General features: G+C 49.4%; 2 protein-coding genes across 3 annotated transcripts in view; both read right to left on the minus strand.

Moving 5' to 3' along the window:
- Nucleotides 1–816: 816 nt before the first annotated feature.
- dmrta2 (DMRT-like family A2) lies at nt 817–2,422 on the minus strand. Its single transcript, NM_001037950.1, is given in 2 exon segments — nt 817–1,753; nt 2,054–2,422. Coding segments are annotated over 2 exon segments (1,251 nt in total). The 5' UTR covers nt 2,418–2,422; the 3' UTR covers nt 817–866.
- Nucleotides 2,423–9,524: 7,102 nt separating this feature from the next.
- Nucleotides 9,525–14,710, minus strand: part of faf1 (Fas (TNFRSF6) associated factor 1) — a 42,974-nt gene continuing 37,788 nt past the window's right edge. Inside the window, exon 20 of one of the 2 annotated variants that reach the window (XM_011614832.2) lies at nt 9,525–10,405. In XM_011614832.2, the coding sequence (XP_011613134.2) occupies nt 10,322–10,405 (84 nt within the window). In that variant the 3' untranslated portion in view covers nt 9,525–10,321. The remainder of the gene's footprint in view (nt 10,406–14,710) is intronic. The other variant, XM_003974167.3, reaches the window with a different exon arrangement.

Here is a 14,710-nt window from a genome sequence, read left to right on the forward strand (position 1 = left end):
GTTGATTCTCGGCTCACAGACTATTTTTTGGTCTTAATTATGTCTTAATTCGTCTTAACAGAAATAATGAAGCATTTTCATAACTGCGCACAGTTCATGTGTCTGTGATCAATTATAAAATAACGAATTATTATAGTGTAGATAGAAATGACCATCCAGTTAGTTTGTTTAAAATAACATTTATTTGCAGAATATTCATACAGTGGCAGCACAGCTTGTAACATTTGAAGAGGAGTTGAGTTGATCCAGCACTTCACCACTAAATGTCCGAGCTGATAAATGAAACATAGCAGAGATTCATATATGAACTAATGTAATAATATAATACAGGCAGGTGGGAAAATACTAGAAACAAAACAGAGGAAATATGAGGAAAATTAAGTCATTTATAGAAAGAGAAAAAGGCATTTACACAAAGTTTTAAGTTCACATCAGGAAAAGGGGTTAACATGCTTCGCAATAACTTAATTCTTATTTTTTTCTGTGAGGAAAAGAATGTATTTTTAAGTTTAAATTTTTAAATTTATACACACATGAAGCTGAAAATTTGTCTTCTTTAAAGTCGCGACTGTCATTTTCTTTTTTTTAGTATTTTTAATTTTGTATCATGTAGGCTTTTTTTACTCATGTTATTGGTGGGAATAATAAATATCTTTTCATCTGCAGGTTATTTAATTGAAGAATAATCGGGTTCATGCGCGAAGTTTCCGTACTCAAACATAGAAAAGGATTTCGAATGACACAGAAGGGATTTTAGATTTTTCCTCTCAATAATCCTGTTATTTACAACCAAAAACATCACATGACTTCAACACTTGCGGTTACAAATACAGCGGGACGCGTGTCTCTGCTCGGCCCCGCGGGCCTCACTGCTTCTCCGTCGTGTTGTTGACCAGAGGCCCGTACAGGCCGCCGCTGTAGCCCTGCTCCTTGTGCAACATCGTCCTGTCCCTGATCAGGTCGCTGAAGGCGTAGTCCATGGGGGGTCTGAAGCCCAGGGTGGGCATCAGGCCGGTGGTGGAGTAGGGCGTCATGAACGCCAGTCCCCGGCCGTGGGCCGAGTAGGCCAGCCGCAGCGGGTTCAGTCCCAGGTGGGTGCCCAGCGGGTAGGTGCTGGGGTCGGCGCCGAAGTGCGGGGTGTTGGGCTGCAGAGGGGAGAACGCGGAGCGGTTGCTCAGCGTCATGGCTCCGGGTAACAGGGGCCTCGTCGGCGCGGTGGAGGCGGCGGGAGGCGGCGGGGGCTGCTGCGCGCCTTGGAGCATCCTCTCGGCCGTCCACCCCTCGTCCGGCCCGGCCTTGTTGGAGCCCTGAGCACCGCTGTTGTTGAGGATCTGCTCGATGGCCTGGACCACGTCCTTCCCGCAGCCCTGCAGGACCAGCTCCAGGACGCTGCGCTTGTGGCTGGGGAACACCCGGGTCAGGATGTCGATGGCGTTCATGTGGCGGGAGGCCGCGGAGGACGGGGACGGCTCCTGCTCGTCCTTGTCGGTCTCGGAACCGGAATCGGATCCGATGGAGCTGACGGAGCCCGGAGTTTCTCCTCCGTCTTTCAGAGGCTTCGAGACAGGCGAGTTGATGAAAGACTCGCTGTCTCCGTTCTCGGAACCGGAGCCTCCGTGCCGGCCGTCCGGGGAGGACATGCCCGGGGCGGAGTCGCTCTCGGCGGATGCAGATTTGCCCGCAGCCTGCTGAGGGGTGGTGGGGCCGGACAGCTGGCCCTTCGAAAAAGTCTCGAACTTCTGGACACTTGAGTCTGTGAACACAATCAGAACATGAGGAACAGAAGACAGGCAAACATTTGAGGCTTAGCCTCCAACAAATATAAACAAGCTGAGCATAAAATCTAAATAAATTAGAGAAATAAATAGGAGTTTGTAGAAATCTGAAGGATCATCCTGACGGGAAAAATCTTAATGACAACTGCCAACATTGAGGAGACGGCACCGGGACCGTGACTGTGCTGAGGCGGCGGATGGATCCAACATTTAATGGTAGAATAAGTCAGAAAATCTCACATTAACCCCGTTTTAGTGAGACTTTGGGACCCACTCACCCGAGTTACTCTCGCTGCTGACTGATCCGAACACCTCGTAGTTGGGGCGCGGCGGGATGATGCCGTTGGCGGCGGCCAGCGCGAGCCCCTCGGCGGTGCCGTAGAGCAGCTGCAGCTCCCGGACCTCGTTCTCCTCCTGCGCCTGCTGCCGCCGCAGCGCCACCTGCGCCGCCATCACCCGCTGCCTCTCCGCGATCAGCGTGCACTTGGCGCACATGCAGTCCTTCCAGCGGCAGTAGCGCTTGTGGCCCTTGAGCGCGGACACCACGCCGTGGTTCCGGCAGCGGGCGCACTTCGGGGTGCGCGGATACTTGTCGGTGGCGCGCAGGAGGAGCGGAGGCCCGCGCAGCAGGTTGCCGGCCATGGACACCGGGATGGAGGCTGCCGCCGCGGCCGCCGCCGCCGCCGCCGCCGCCGCCGCTCCCGCGTGGACTTGTGACGCGGAGGAAGCTGTGGGGAGCTCCGGTCGCAGGTCCATGTCCTGGTCACTCGCACGGCTAAACACTTGGAAAGAGATCTGCTTTCTGGAGGAGCTGCTGTTTGGTTCTGTCGCTGAGCTTCTCACACACGCGCGGTGCTTCTCAGCATCTTTGCGCAACAGGTTCTGTCTACTGTAAAAAAATATATATATTAATATATCAGGCAAAAATCTGCGGTGGGAAAGGTCGAAGGCGCCTGGAGAGGAGGCGAGGGATGGAAGCTGAGATCCGGACAGAGGGTGCGCGCAGAGAAAGCAGCATTCCAGCCGGAACCGGAGTGGAAAAGTGTCCAGGAGGAGCGGAGCTTGTTACTGAGACACTAACTTCCTGCAGAGACTGTCGCTGGATACAGATCTGCCTCTCCGTCTCTATTGTTGCTCCTGCGTTTTCATTAGACAAATTTGACAACAATGTGGCGCCTGTCATTGGCCGAAGGGGGAAGGAGAGCTCTGATTGGCCTGGCTGCCTTTTCTACTGTGTCCACCTGAGTTCTGCTTCCTATTATCAAGTGTTAAGAATCTGAAGGGACTCTTAGGGAAACTAAAATCGATGCCGCGCACCTTTAAAAGGCGAATTTCATAGAATTTGAACAATAGTCTGTGTTATAGGTCGTCTCGATTAATATTCAAATATCGTCATTATCGCTCTAATTGCTTCCAGTAAATGAGTGCAGTGATATTCTGTACATTTTGTTAACGTATAGACCTGTGCAGAATATTGTAAATGAAGATGATTGCTGAAAAAATAAAATATAGTGACTTTAGTCTGGTCTGCTGTGGAGGTAAGTGGGCTGACATTTATTCTATTGACCGCAGAGGACAGAACAGATCGATCATGTTTGTGCGGGTGATTGAAGGTTTATTGGTGACGCTAATGTGGCTCATTTACAACCACCGACTCTTAAACTGCTTCTACATGTTTGTATGACGTGTTTTATTGGTTCGATCTCGACAAAAACTAGTTTCTGAATATCGACGCAGTTTGGTAGGTACGAGCGTGGCCTTGCATGCTTATTGTGCATTTTTCACCATTTTCATGCGCTAGTTTTTTTTAAATTAAACAAATATAAAATATCTTTATATTTATTTGTGACACTTTGTTAGTCGTGTGCAAATTAATCAATGTTTGTAGCTAATTTCATTATATATTCGTTTGATGATGAGTAGAGTTAAAATTAAATTAAAAAAATATATACGTACTTTTTGTTTAGTATATTGTATTTTTATTAATTTATTACCTCACAAATTTAAGTCTAAAGTTATGATGACGTACATTTATGATGTTGCTAATTTTCCCTCTCGTATTTTTTTATTTTTATCATTGACACAATATACTATGATAAGATAGCTATAAAATAAATCGCATCCTTTAACATGTTAATATAATGTTAATATTAGCCATTGGCTACTTTTTGCGTTATCGGCCGAATTAAAACAGGATTTTCCATCTCGCCCGCTGTCTTTTTAATTAAACTCTCTAAAATCGAGCTGTCTTTTCAGTCATTACCTGACAGATGATCTACCGTGTGTGTGTGTGTGTGTGTGTGTGTGTGTGTGTGTGTGTGTGTGTGTGTGTGTGTGTGTGTGTGTGTGTGTGTGTGAGGAGGCCGTGCAGTAGCAACGCGCCACCTGCTTTATCCGCACCTTCATTTGGCAGCAGTGTGGAATCCGATTAAATAGTTCTAGATGTGCTTGTCAGTTTCTCGGAGGTATCATAACAACAGTTTTGGAGAACAACAATCTGAAGCTGGATGGAGAAGAAACGGACCCCCTCCTCCCCCTGCCCCCCCCCTCCTCCTCCTCCTCCTCTCTCCTCCCTTTCTGGGCTCATTGTTTACTTTCTGAATCACTGTAAGCAAATGCCATCTGTTTCCCTCGCCGCTGTCATCTGCACCTTAATTACCTAGCCAACAGGCTAATAGAGACGATATTAAAACTACATCTTTCTGACATTCAAAGTAATTATCTGCAGGCGACGAGCGCGCCCGGCAGCGAACTGCGCGTCGTGCGTGCTGACGTGATAGTTGCAAACAGCCAGAGAAAGGACGGTTAAAGGGGAGAGGAGCCACCTGATGGAGGGGTGTTTAAGAAGAGTGGACATCTCTCAGGATCCACACAAACACGCGACTGAAACCGGATTAATCATGAAATCAGATGTCACAGGCGTCGCGCACGTCGAGCTGACGCACAAGTATTTTTTTAATGCTTTATGACGGGGATTACGCGCCCCATTATTCCCCTCGGCCAATTAAAAATGCCCCCCGCGCCACTAAAAGTGACTGTGGGGACTCGGGAATTTTTTTTTTACCCACTTCATTAGGCCCATACATCAAAAAAAAAACCATGCCGGGCTTTCATTTCTTTCAGCGAGGCTACAGACCAATGGGTTTTTAACACCCTTTTAAGATGACAACAAAGGCCATGCTTGACCCAACATATGTAGCAGCATGTTTCCGCTGCCCCCGCACCCCGGCGCGGCTTTCTCGCGGCCTCTCCTCCGGCCGCCGCCCCGCCTGCGGCCCGGCTGGGCCCGGATCCCCTCCCGCGCTCTCCCGCAGCAGCGGGCCGCGCTGTCACACAGAGGCAGAGGTTAGAGTAGCAGTTAGACAAGGGGCCGAGGAGAAAAGGAGCGCACGGGGGTTTTTTCACACCAGTATTTACACGCTTGACGGGCGCACCGAGCGGGCCCGGGATTACAGACAAGAGGCTGTTAACCCGCAACTTCACACCCGCTCCAGCGCGCAGGGGAAGTGGATCACGCATTCCTTTAAGGGCAGAGTCAGGGGACATGTGCAGGAGGGAGCTAAGGCGCGCCGAGGAACGCTGAGGCACAACAGTAACATAAAGGCGCTCGACGAGGGTGGAGCCCGGACAAAAGAGCGCAGGTGTGGATTTAAAACTGAAAAATGAGATGAAAGAACAGACGATCCAGAAACCAGACAAATCTAAAGTGTTCCCGACCGACGCGGCCCATTGGTTTGGTTGGACGGAGGAGCCTCCACGGGGCTGAATGTTAACTCTGGATTAGATCAAGAGCCTCTCGACTGAACGGCCACTTTGCGCATCATGAATCGGAGCTGCGGGGTCATGAGGCGCGAACACTTGACCTGGAGGGGCTCACGAGCCGCTCCTCAGCCGCTGCAACAGCACTTCAGGACGGCCGACAATGGGACACGAACAGGGCTCCATCCCTGCCAAAGATTTTGGCCGTGCACACGCGCGCGCACACATAAAGTGCGGTGTCTGTGCCCGTGGGCCGGGCTGCCAGGGATTACCGTTGTTTAATGAACGGGCAACAAGTGTTCATCAACACGCCGGGATTATTGGGCCCGTCCACCGTCCCAGCAGAATATAATTCCGGTGTGTGTAGGAGACACGCACGCACGCACGCAGCCACGCAGCCTCACACACACTCGCCTCGGCCAATTAAAACGCGCTCTCCGCGGCTCTGTCCCTCCACATCTGCCTTCTTTTCTCCACCGCCGAATGGCGCAGAAAGGAAGGCAGCTCGTGAATAGGCGCTCATTGAGATCACAGATGGAGTATGGCTTTCTTTTTGCAAGAAATTTGAGAAACACTATTGTTCCCAATCAAAACTCAATGTGTTCGCCTACAATGGTGCCGGCTTTGAGCTCCGCCGCCTCAATTGGCCTTGTTTTTGAAACTTGAAGTGTTCGGCACAAAGACCTGGCCCTCCTAGTCACCAGCGCCTCTCTGCAGTGTGTGTGTGTGTGTGTGTGTGTGTGTGTGTGTGTGCGAGCGCTCTTACGAAAAAAAAAAATTCACAATTAATATGAAGCTGTAATTGCTCCCCTTCACGCCGCTGCACCCATTCAGGACCCCACTGGTCCATTTATTGCTTTATCCCATGCGGCTGGTAATCCGAATACCAGAGATTTTCCCCTTAAACTGCAATAATTAACGGAGCAGCCAGTCGACAGAGAGCAGCTACCACGATCATAAACGAGCAACTTGGAGGTTTGAATATTTTAAACGTTACTTTAAACTTTAATTATTACGATCAGACTTTAACGAAATCGCTTTGTATTTATGTATAATTCGTTATATATGATATCACCCGTTTTTCTTTTTTTCCCTCCACATTCTGGGACATGAAACGGACAAATAAAATTCGGTTCTTTAATTCCGTTTAGAATTTTTATTTTTTTAAATAGATAACCTTATTTGACTTCACCGTTAGGAGTCCCATAACTCGGGCAGCCCTGCAGTCTCTGCCCAGCGCCCTCTGGGAAGGCACCAGTAAAACCAGTGCGGGGTTTACGGGCCTACTGGTTCACGCGTTGGTGTTTTCAAGAGAGCGATTATTGGATTAATTTAAACGAATGCAGTTTAACGCAAATGTAGAGATAAAAATAATAAACTGTCGTTGGAAGAGGATTAAATCTCTCAATTTCTCTAAATGATTAATCTTAAATAAAGATTATTGGTTTTATGTTTAGAAAAAATCTATAATCCAATTAAAAATATAAAAACGAATTATAATTTATGATACACTGACACAATTTTAATGGCCTTATTTAACCCGATTAATGGATGCAGAGCATAATTATATATATTTTTTTCAGACATACCTATATTTTTATTTTGTAAACAGACCAATAAAAATCAACATTTTGTTATCCTACTGATGAATGTGTGTGCAGATGATGAAGGAAAACCGAATTAATCTGTTCTGACCCCCGAGCTGCCGTCGTGAGGCAGAATTACATCATTTTACTCCTTTCGACAACCTATTAAATGCATTTTCCTTTTGAGGTCGGTCTGTCTCGCACAGAATACGTGGAGCAGGACGACAAGAGCTTTTATTTGCTCTCAAATAAATCAAAGATTCTCCCCAAACAGGGACGCTAAAGCCCCGTTTAATCAGATTTCCAGGCTGCCAGCAAAACGTGTTGTTTTGATTAAAAAACAAGGTTTTCCACGTCTATTGTGTCAATGACAAACAGTCCTGTGAACACAGACATAGAAGACCCCCCCCAATCGTGCCCACCCAACAGTTTAAGCTGCAAAGATTCTGTTTCTGGCAGGACGGCCATCTCTGAGAAAGTAAACTCGGGGTGACCCTCCAGGTTAGGCCAGTCTGGGATAGCAGAGGAGGCTCGGGGACCTCGGAGGGTCCCACTTCAAAAGGAGGGAGGGGAGCTGGTGAGGAATTCTGTCCCCTCACCAGCAGGCTGCATTCTTGACCCCGCCGAGCTGCTTAAACATCGTGGACAGCCTTCCCGTTTTCTTGTTATCCAGGAATCAAACCCGATGTTGCCACCACGGTGATGACATCAGCAGAGTAACCCCAGACACCCCCCCCCCCCCCGCCCCCCTGCTGCTGTGACAACCCTGATTAAGACATCAAGTGGGACTTATAGGAAAAGTTGTTTTAAGAGAATGCTTTTGAAATGGACTGAAATGGGGTAAAAAAAAAAATACTTAGACTTTTTTTTGTCTTCAGTTTTTCTCCTAGTGTCATGGGGGGGGGGCATTTAAATATATGGTCCAAGGCAAGATTCAACTGTCAAATAAATAAATAGTAAACAAAAAACTGTTCAGTGTTTGGGGAGAGGCCACAGTCATCAGCTGTTCATGTCCGGAATAAACTCTGATCAAAAGATCAAGATGAATAATTTAACAAATGTGGAGAAATTACAACATTGGCCAAAATGAAGTTGTTGAAAACGGTGCTAAACACACTTTGCTCTCATCAGATTCAAAATCTGCCCCACAAACAAGAGATGAGCTTAATCAAATTTGGGAGACAAACCTGCGTGTCTGACACTTCTGCAGCGCCGCCACGTCGGAACTGCTGGAAACTGTAATCTCACAGTCCAGAGGAGCGGCTGTATGCACGCCGTTGCCCTGGGAGGCGGAGGAACGGGGCAGATTAGCAGAGGTGCACATGCCTCCTCCTCCTCCCTCCGGCTGCAAGGCCAGCACGCCCCAACGCCTCATTTCACCCTGAATCTCAACTAACCTGAAGCAAACGCTCCTCTTCATCCAAGTTGTCTGCGCAGTAACGGGCTCGGTGCTGAGGATACGCCCCCCCGCAGGTCCACGTCACCGTGTAAACCCCCGCCGGTCCCAGCCGGAGCCTGGAGCGACGTCCCGCCGGGCCCAACCTGTGGAAGTACGGCCGGCTGAGCACAGCAGACCCACTCACCCACTCACTCACTCACTCCTCGCGTGAGAGGGAGCAGCTGACAAACACGCTCAGGAATCCTTGTGCACTCAACTCACCGTGCACCAGCTATTACCCACCTCCGAATGGAATTAAAGGAAATGAGTTGCTTCATGAACACTAAAGACAGGACACATTATCACCCGTGAAAGCTCCACTCTTCTCTTTAGGTGTGATTTCTTCGTCATTAATTAATAAAAGCGGGCGAAGTGGAAGTGACGCTGATTTAATCAATAAACAAGCGCGCCCGTGACTCCGGGGTGCTTAAACTTTGTCTTTAGCCGTCGGGAGAACTCGCTGCAGATGGAAGTCTAAGCCTGCGTGATCTCCCCTCGCCACAGCCGCAGAATGAGCGGCGGCGTGGTTGGTATCAGCAGGTGGTGCACGTGCAGGAGCATGTGGGTGAACAGTTGTTGGGAGAGGTGCCGCCACAGAGATGTGAAGGTGCGTATCTGACGGACGACCTGGCCAACGCGCGCACGCTGCTCCTGTCAAATGGGGAGTAATTAAACTGGGAGCTAAACGGGAATAAACTCAAATCACCCAAAACAGAAGTTCCTATTAAACTTGTTCGGACACTTCCGGAACGTTATGACGACGGTGAATTTGGATTTTCAAAGGCGATATTATGGTTATAGTGATATCAGACCAATACACATCAAATGGTTCATTAGAGATGAGGTGGTTTGGTTCAAAGTGTGTCTCCATGAGACGGAGGGAAGGACCCAGAACCCTACTGAGGCTGAGAGAAGAACCAGAGTGGATGAAAACAGATGTTGACAGCAGAAACAGATGTTCATGATCATATATTTATATAATGTATATCAAACTAAAACTGTTACAGCATCAAACTTAAAACAAATCAAAAAAGAAAAAAAAAAAAAAAAAAAAGACCTGAAAACTCGTCAATCAGTCAGGTTGTGGATCAGATGAGGCTCAAACCAGGAGTGGAACAGAAGAGACGGGCGCTGCAGACGCTGAACAGTCTGCTCTCCCGGGGGCAGGCGGCGGACGGAGGAAGGAAGGAAGGGGCAGTGGGGCGGGGGCGGGGGCGGGCAGATCCACAGTGGCTACTGCAGGCGGGGAAGGAGACGGCCAGGCGGCACCACTGTTGGCTTCACTGTTTCGGACTTTTACAGTCTCACGCACACAAAACCATGAGCTAAAAAAAGAAGAAGCAGTGTGTCTGGATTTGGGACAACCGAGGGACACGTCCTCTATCTACCGCCTCTTTACTCCAGTCAGCAGACTGTGTTGGTGTTGTCAGTGGTGGGGACGTGTGTCCAGTTGTGGACTGTGTGAGGGGGACTGGGGGGGAAGGGGGGGGGGGGGTTAGAGTGCGGCTGTGTGCTTGTGGTACTGATGCTGCTCCTCTGTGCAACACGTGTACACCAGAAATTCATGTGCCACAACCTGGTGGAGAGCACTGAAGCTTACTTGCACTTGTGTCACTGGATGTGCATGCTGTGTGTGTGTGTGTGTGTGTGTGTGTGTGTGTGTGTGCGTGTGTGTGTCTGGGCCCACATGGGGCCCGTGCTTAGTGACAGGTGTGTGTCCAGCCAGTTCGTGGATCAGTCAGTCAGTCCTGTGTGATCAGTTCCTATTCTTTAGCCTCCAGAAACAGGGTCTCCTGTGGAAACAGCTTGGCGTCGAGCAGAGTTGACCCGGGGTCCAACTGGGTAATCTGAGGACGACACACAGGAAATCACTGGTCAAGCCGAGCAGATCGTCTCTGTCGCTGACAAATAAAACAATGCACAAATAAAACAATGCACAAATAAAACAATGCACAAATAAAACAATGCGCATGTAATATCAGTGAGGAGCCATGTCAGCACTTCTTTAGTCTGTCACCCAGCAGCAGAATAACTGTCCCCTCTGTGTGTGTGTGTGTGTGTGTGTGTGTGCGTGTGTTCAATGTATATAATCAACACAAACACTTTCAAAAATATCAGTTGTCATCTGAGCAACGAGAGCTGATTTTGTAGAAAGGAGCATCAGGTTTATTTTAAAAGGGCTCTAATCCAGAAGCAACTAATGAAGGTTTTACGGGGGCGTTGCCATAAAGGAGTAATGGTAGAGGACTCATTTCAGCCATGAGGAGCGGAAAAAAATGGTTGACGGCAGTGCAGAAGAGAGGAGGTATCTGTTTTCAACAGCAGCAGCGGAGGAATAAAGCAGTGCCACCCACCACGGAGCTGATGGAGTTAACCGACATGAAGGACTCTGACCCATGTTTTTATAAAACAGGACAATCTGGCTCTTTCTCCGACACCCACCAACACGCTGAGCCTCTTAGCTTATGTGAGCTAATCACCGGAGGGCTTGTGTTACACTGGGCCAATCTAACACCTGGGCTGGAGGGGCGAGGTGCTGTGACACCACGATGTGTCCAGAGCTTATCTGAGGACCGCTGTGTCGGCCCTTCTGATTAGGACTCCCATTCTAACCTCACAGCGGGATAATTAACCGGCTCCGCGTACCTGATGCAGAAGGTCAGAGGGCATCGTAAAGGTCGACCTCACAACACGCAGAGTGACAGCGCTCGAACACACGTTTGGAAAAACACAGGAACGTGAAGTCCTCAACAGCTCCTTTAAAACGGAGTAATTATGAGGAAAGGCTGGAAAAACGGAGGAGTTTAGCACAAACAACTTAACTGAAATCCTTTAAAAAACAAACAATAACCTGATCCCTGGTGGAGAGAACCTCAACAACCAACCCGCTGCCTGAGCGTTAAAGTCGGGAGGCTGCGAGGTCTCGGAGAGAACGGCGTGAACCCTCTGAACAGAAGGTGAGTAAATGAGCGAAAAGTCAGGATACACCAGCATCAGACGACCTATCCGTCTCCCAAATGTCAGACCAAGTGCACATCAGGTGGTCTTTGACTCCGCGTCTTTCATCTCCTTGTTCTCATTTCGACGTGTTATTTAGACTCTTGACTTCCCAGACAGGTCCCGGGAGCCCGCTGTGTACAGGGAGGGGCTGCTATGTCAACCTTATGCCCCTCACCTTCCCGGCTGTCTCAGGCACGGCAGGGAGTGTTAGGATGTTAGGAAGGGATGTAAGCTGGTGTAAGTGTGTGTGTGTGTGTGTGTGTGTGTGTCACAAACATGGAGGAAAAATAATAAAATAAAAGGACCAACAGGGCTGTTGCTGCTTTGTTTCTTCCACCTCGGGGGGGGCAGCGCATCACAAATGGCTGCCATGCTAATGAACCCGACAGGCTGTTGTGACCCCACAGCATCAGGTATGAGTAAATGAGGCTTTAGGGTGGAGCAGGTGCGCGCGTGTGTAAATCTGCGGACCCCACGACAGCGTCGGTGCTGGGTGTGTGTGGCTCTGGGTGAATTCTGAGAGCGAGTCTGTGCACCAGGGAGACCTGATGGGGGAAGAACAGCATCTGAGTCTGAGGAGGAAAGCAGGGAAACAAGATGCCACACTGACACAGGAGACGTGGCGCCATCGGTGATTGTTTACATTGTTATCCAATTAACAGACCATAAGCATGGAGGCATCTGTCAACAAACAAAGCTGTTGTTTTTCCTCTGCTCTGCATAAGCCATATTCTCTGCTGCTCCTTTGCCGCCATGCATACATACGGACATACTGTACATACATAAGACATCGAGCTCTCTGCTTTGCAGTTTGTTTTCAACCCCGAGTCAATATAATTTTCAGCAGCCAATTTCAATCGAATAAACGGAGGAATATGACAAAGGGTGATCCAGGCCTTAATTAAAAACACACAAATTAACAGAATTAAAAAGACTAAACTGCTTCCTGCCTGATGCAGGAAAGATCTCTGAGCTCAGCAGTTTTAAAGTCTAATTTTAAAACTGGAAGCAATTAAAATGACAGATGGTGTTTCTCAGCACTCTTTGATATTTTGTCTTTATTTCGCCACTAAAAAATTCAGATGTACGCTATCAATAGCTCAGATCTGATGTTATCACGCCGCGCGTTCGCTCTCATTATTAATTAGCACTTAACACGGAGTTGAAAATAAATACCGCGATCGTATTTCACTTGATTCAAATGAATAAAACAAACTAATAACAGAGGACGCCACACCGACGAACGCCCAGCTGGGAAAGAAAAGAAAGGGAAAATAAACAGGGGCGCCCAAGATGTCCGCTTCTAACATAATCAAACGTGCAGCTGAAAAAACGCATTTTTAATGAAGCCATTACAGGCCGCACTATGTTAATTAAAACCAAATAACTTGCCCGTTTTAGACTAGTGTTGTCAAGTGTTTATTTGACCAATTACAAAAGCAGTGGGAGATCATTATCTGCTGCCAGGAGCGCTGACAGCACGGAGCGCCGGGGCGAGAACAGAAAGGGACAGGCTAGGATACGCTGCTTCAAAGGCAGAAATGTGCCGCAAAGACTAGGAGGGAAAACATGGGGGAGAGGGAGGGGGAGAGGGAGGGAGGGAGGGAGGGGGAGAGGGAGGGTGGGAGGGAGAGAGAGAGGGAGGGAGGGAGAGAGGGAGAGGGAGGGAGGGGGAGAGAGAGAGGGGGGAGGGGGGAGAGGGAGAGGGAGGGAGAGAGAGAGGGGGGAGAGGGAGGGGGAGGGAGAGAGAGAGGGGGAGAGAGAGAGGGGGGAGGGGGAGAGGGAGAGGGAGAGGGGGGGAGAGAGGGAGAGGGAGAGAGAGGGGGGGGGGGAGGGAGAGGGAGAGGGAGGGAGAGAGAGAGGGGGGAGGGAGAGGGAGGGGGAGGGCTGAGAGAGAGGGGGAGAGAGATGAGGGGGGAGGGGGCGAGAGAGATACGAGGGGGAGGAGAGAGAGGGGAGGGAGGAGGAGGGGGAGAGAGAGAGGGAGGAGGGAGAGCGAGAGGAGGGGAGAGATAGGGGAGAGAGATGGAGGCGATAGGTCGGGGGGGAGGAAGAAGGGAGGGAGGGAGAGAGAGAGGGAGGGAGAGAGATAGGGAGAGAGAGAGGGAGGGAGAGAGGGAGGGAGAGAGGGAGAAAGAAAGGGAGGGGGAAATAGGGAGGGAGAAATAGGGAGGGAGAGAGAGAGAGGGAGGGAGAGAGAGAGAGGGTAGAGAAGAGAGGGAGGAGGGAGGGAGAGAAGAGGGGCGGAGGGAGCCGCGAGAGAGGGGAGAGGGAGGGGGAGAGGGAGGGAGAGAGAGAGGGAGGGAGAAAGGGAGAGGGGGAGGGAGAGAGGGAGAGAGAGAGGGAGGGAGAGAGAGAGGGAGAGAGAGAGGGAGAGAGAGAGAGGGAGGGAGAGAGAGGGAGGGAGAGAGAGAGGGGGATACAGACAGAAGCTTTTGCTCTTGCAGGACAGTTCTCCTGGAGGATGGAGGAGGAGGAACATGGGATGGAAAGATCAGGAATGAACTTGTTTTCAAAGAAGTTGAGAAATAGGCAACATTTTCCCCCTCCTGGAATTCGCTTTAAAAAAAAAAAAAAAAGAATTTGATTTTTCAGACAACTTTGTAAATGCTGAGAACTCTCAAAAAGTTAACATTATTGTAAGCTGAGATGGCATTTGTTGGGAAATAGGTGGATTTACAACTGATCGTCTGACTTTTCCATCTTTGACTAAATTCATTCACGAGCGGTGTGTGCGACGCCGCTCGCCGACACCCCCGAGGAAGTGGCTTTGAGCGAAACTTAAAATAAACATCTACAGTCCTTCCTGTGAGCAGCCTCGGTTCAGATCACAGGATAAGAAACGCAAACTGACGATTAAAACAGATGTAAAATCTACTGAAACAAAACTTCCCCCCCCCCCAGTTTATTTTTTTAGCATCTCTGGTTTTGTCTGATTATTGGGACCGATTCGCGGACAGAACTGGAAGAAGGATTAAGAGGAGGTGAAACAGAGTATCGGAGCGGGACCACCGACCCATGATCCACCGACCCATGATCCACCGACCCATGATCCATGATCCACGTCACCGATGTGTGGGGGTGCGCGAGCAGCCAGCAGGAAGAGGCCGATCCCACCGACAGTCTAAACATGTTCACCGCAGGCCTTGTAA

Source organism: Takifugu rubripes, chromosome 20 (genome assembly GCF_901000725.2).
Source record: "Takifugu rubripes chromosome 20, fTakRub1.2, whole genome shotgun sequence".
Taxonomy (NCBI): Eukaryota; Metazoa; Chordata; class Actinopteri; order Tetraodontiformes; family Tetraodontidae; genus Takifugu; species Takifugu rubripes.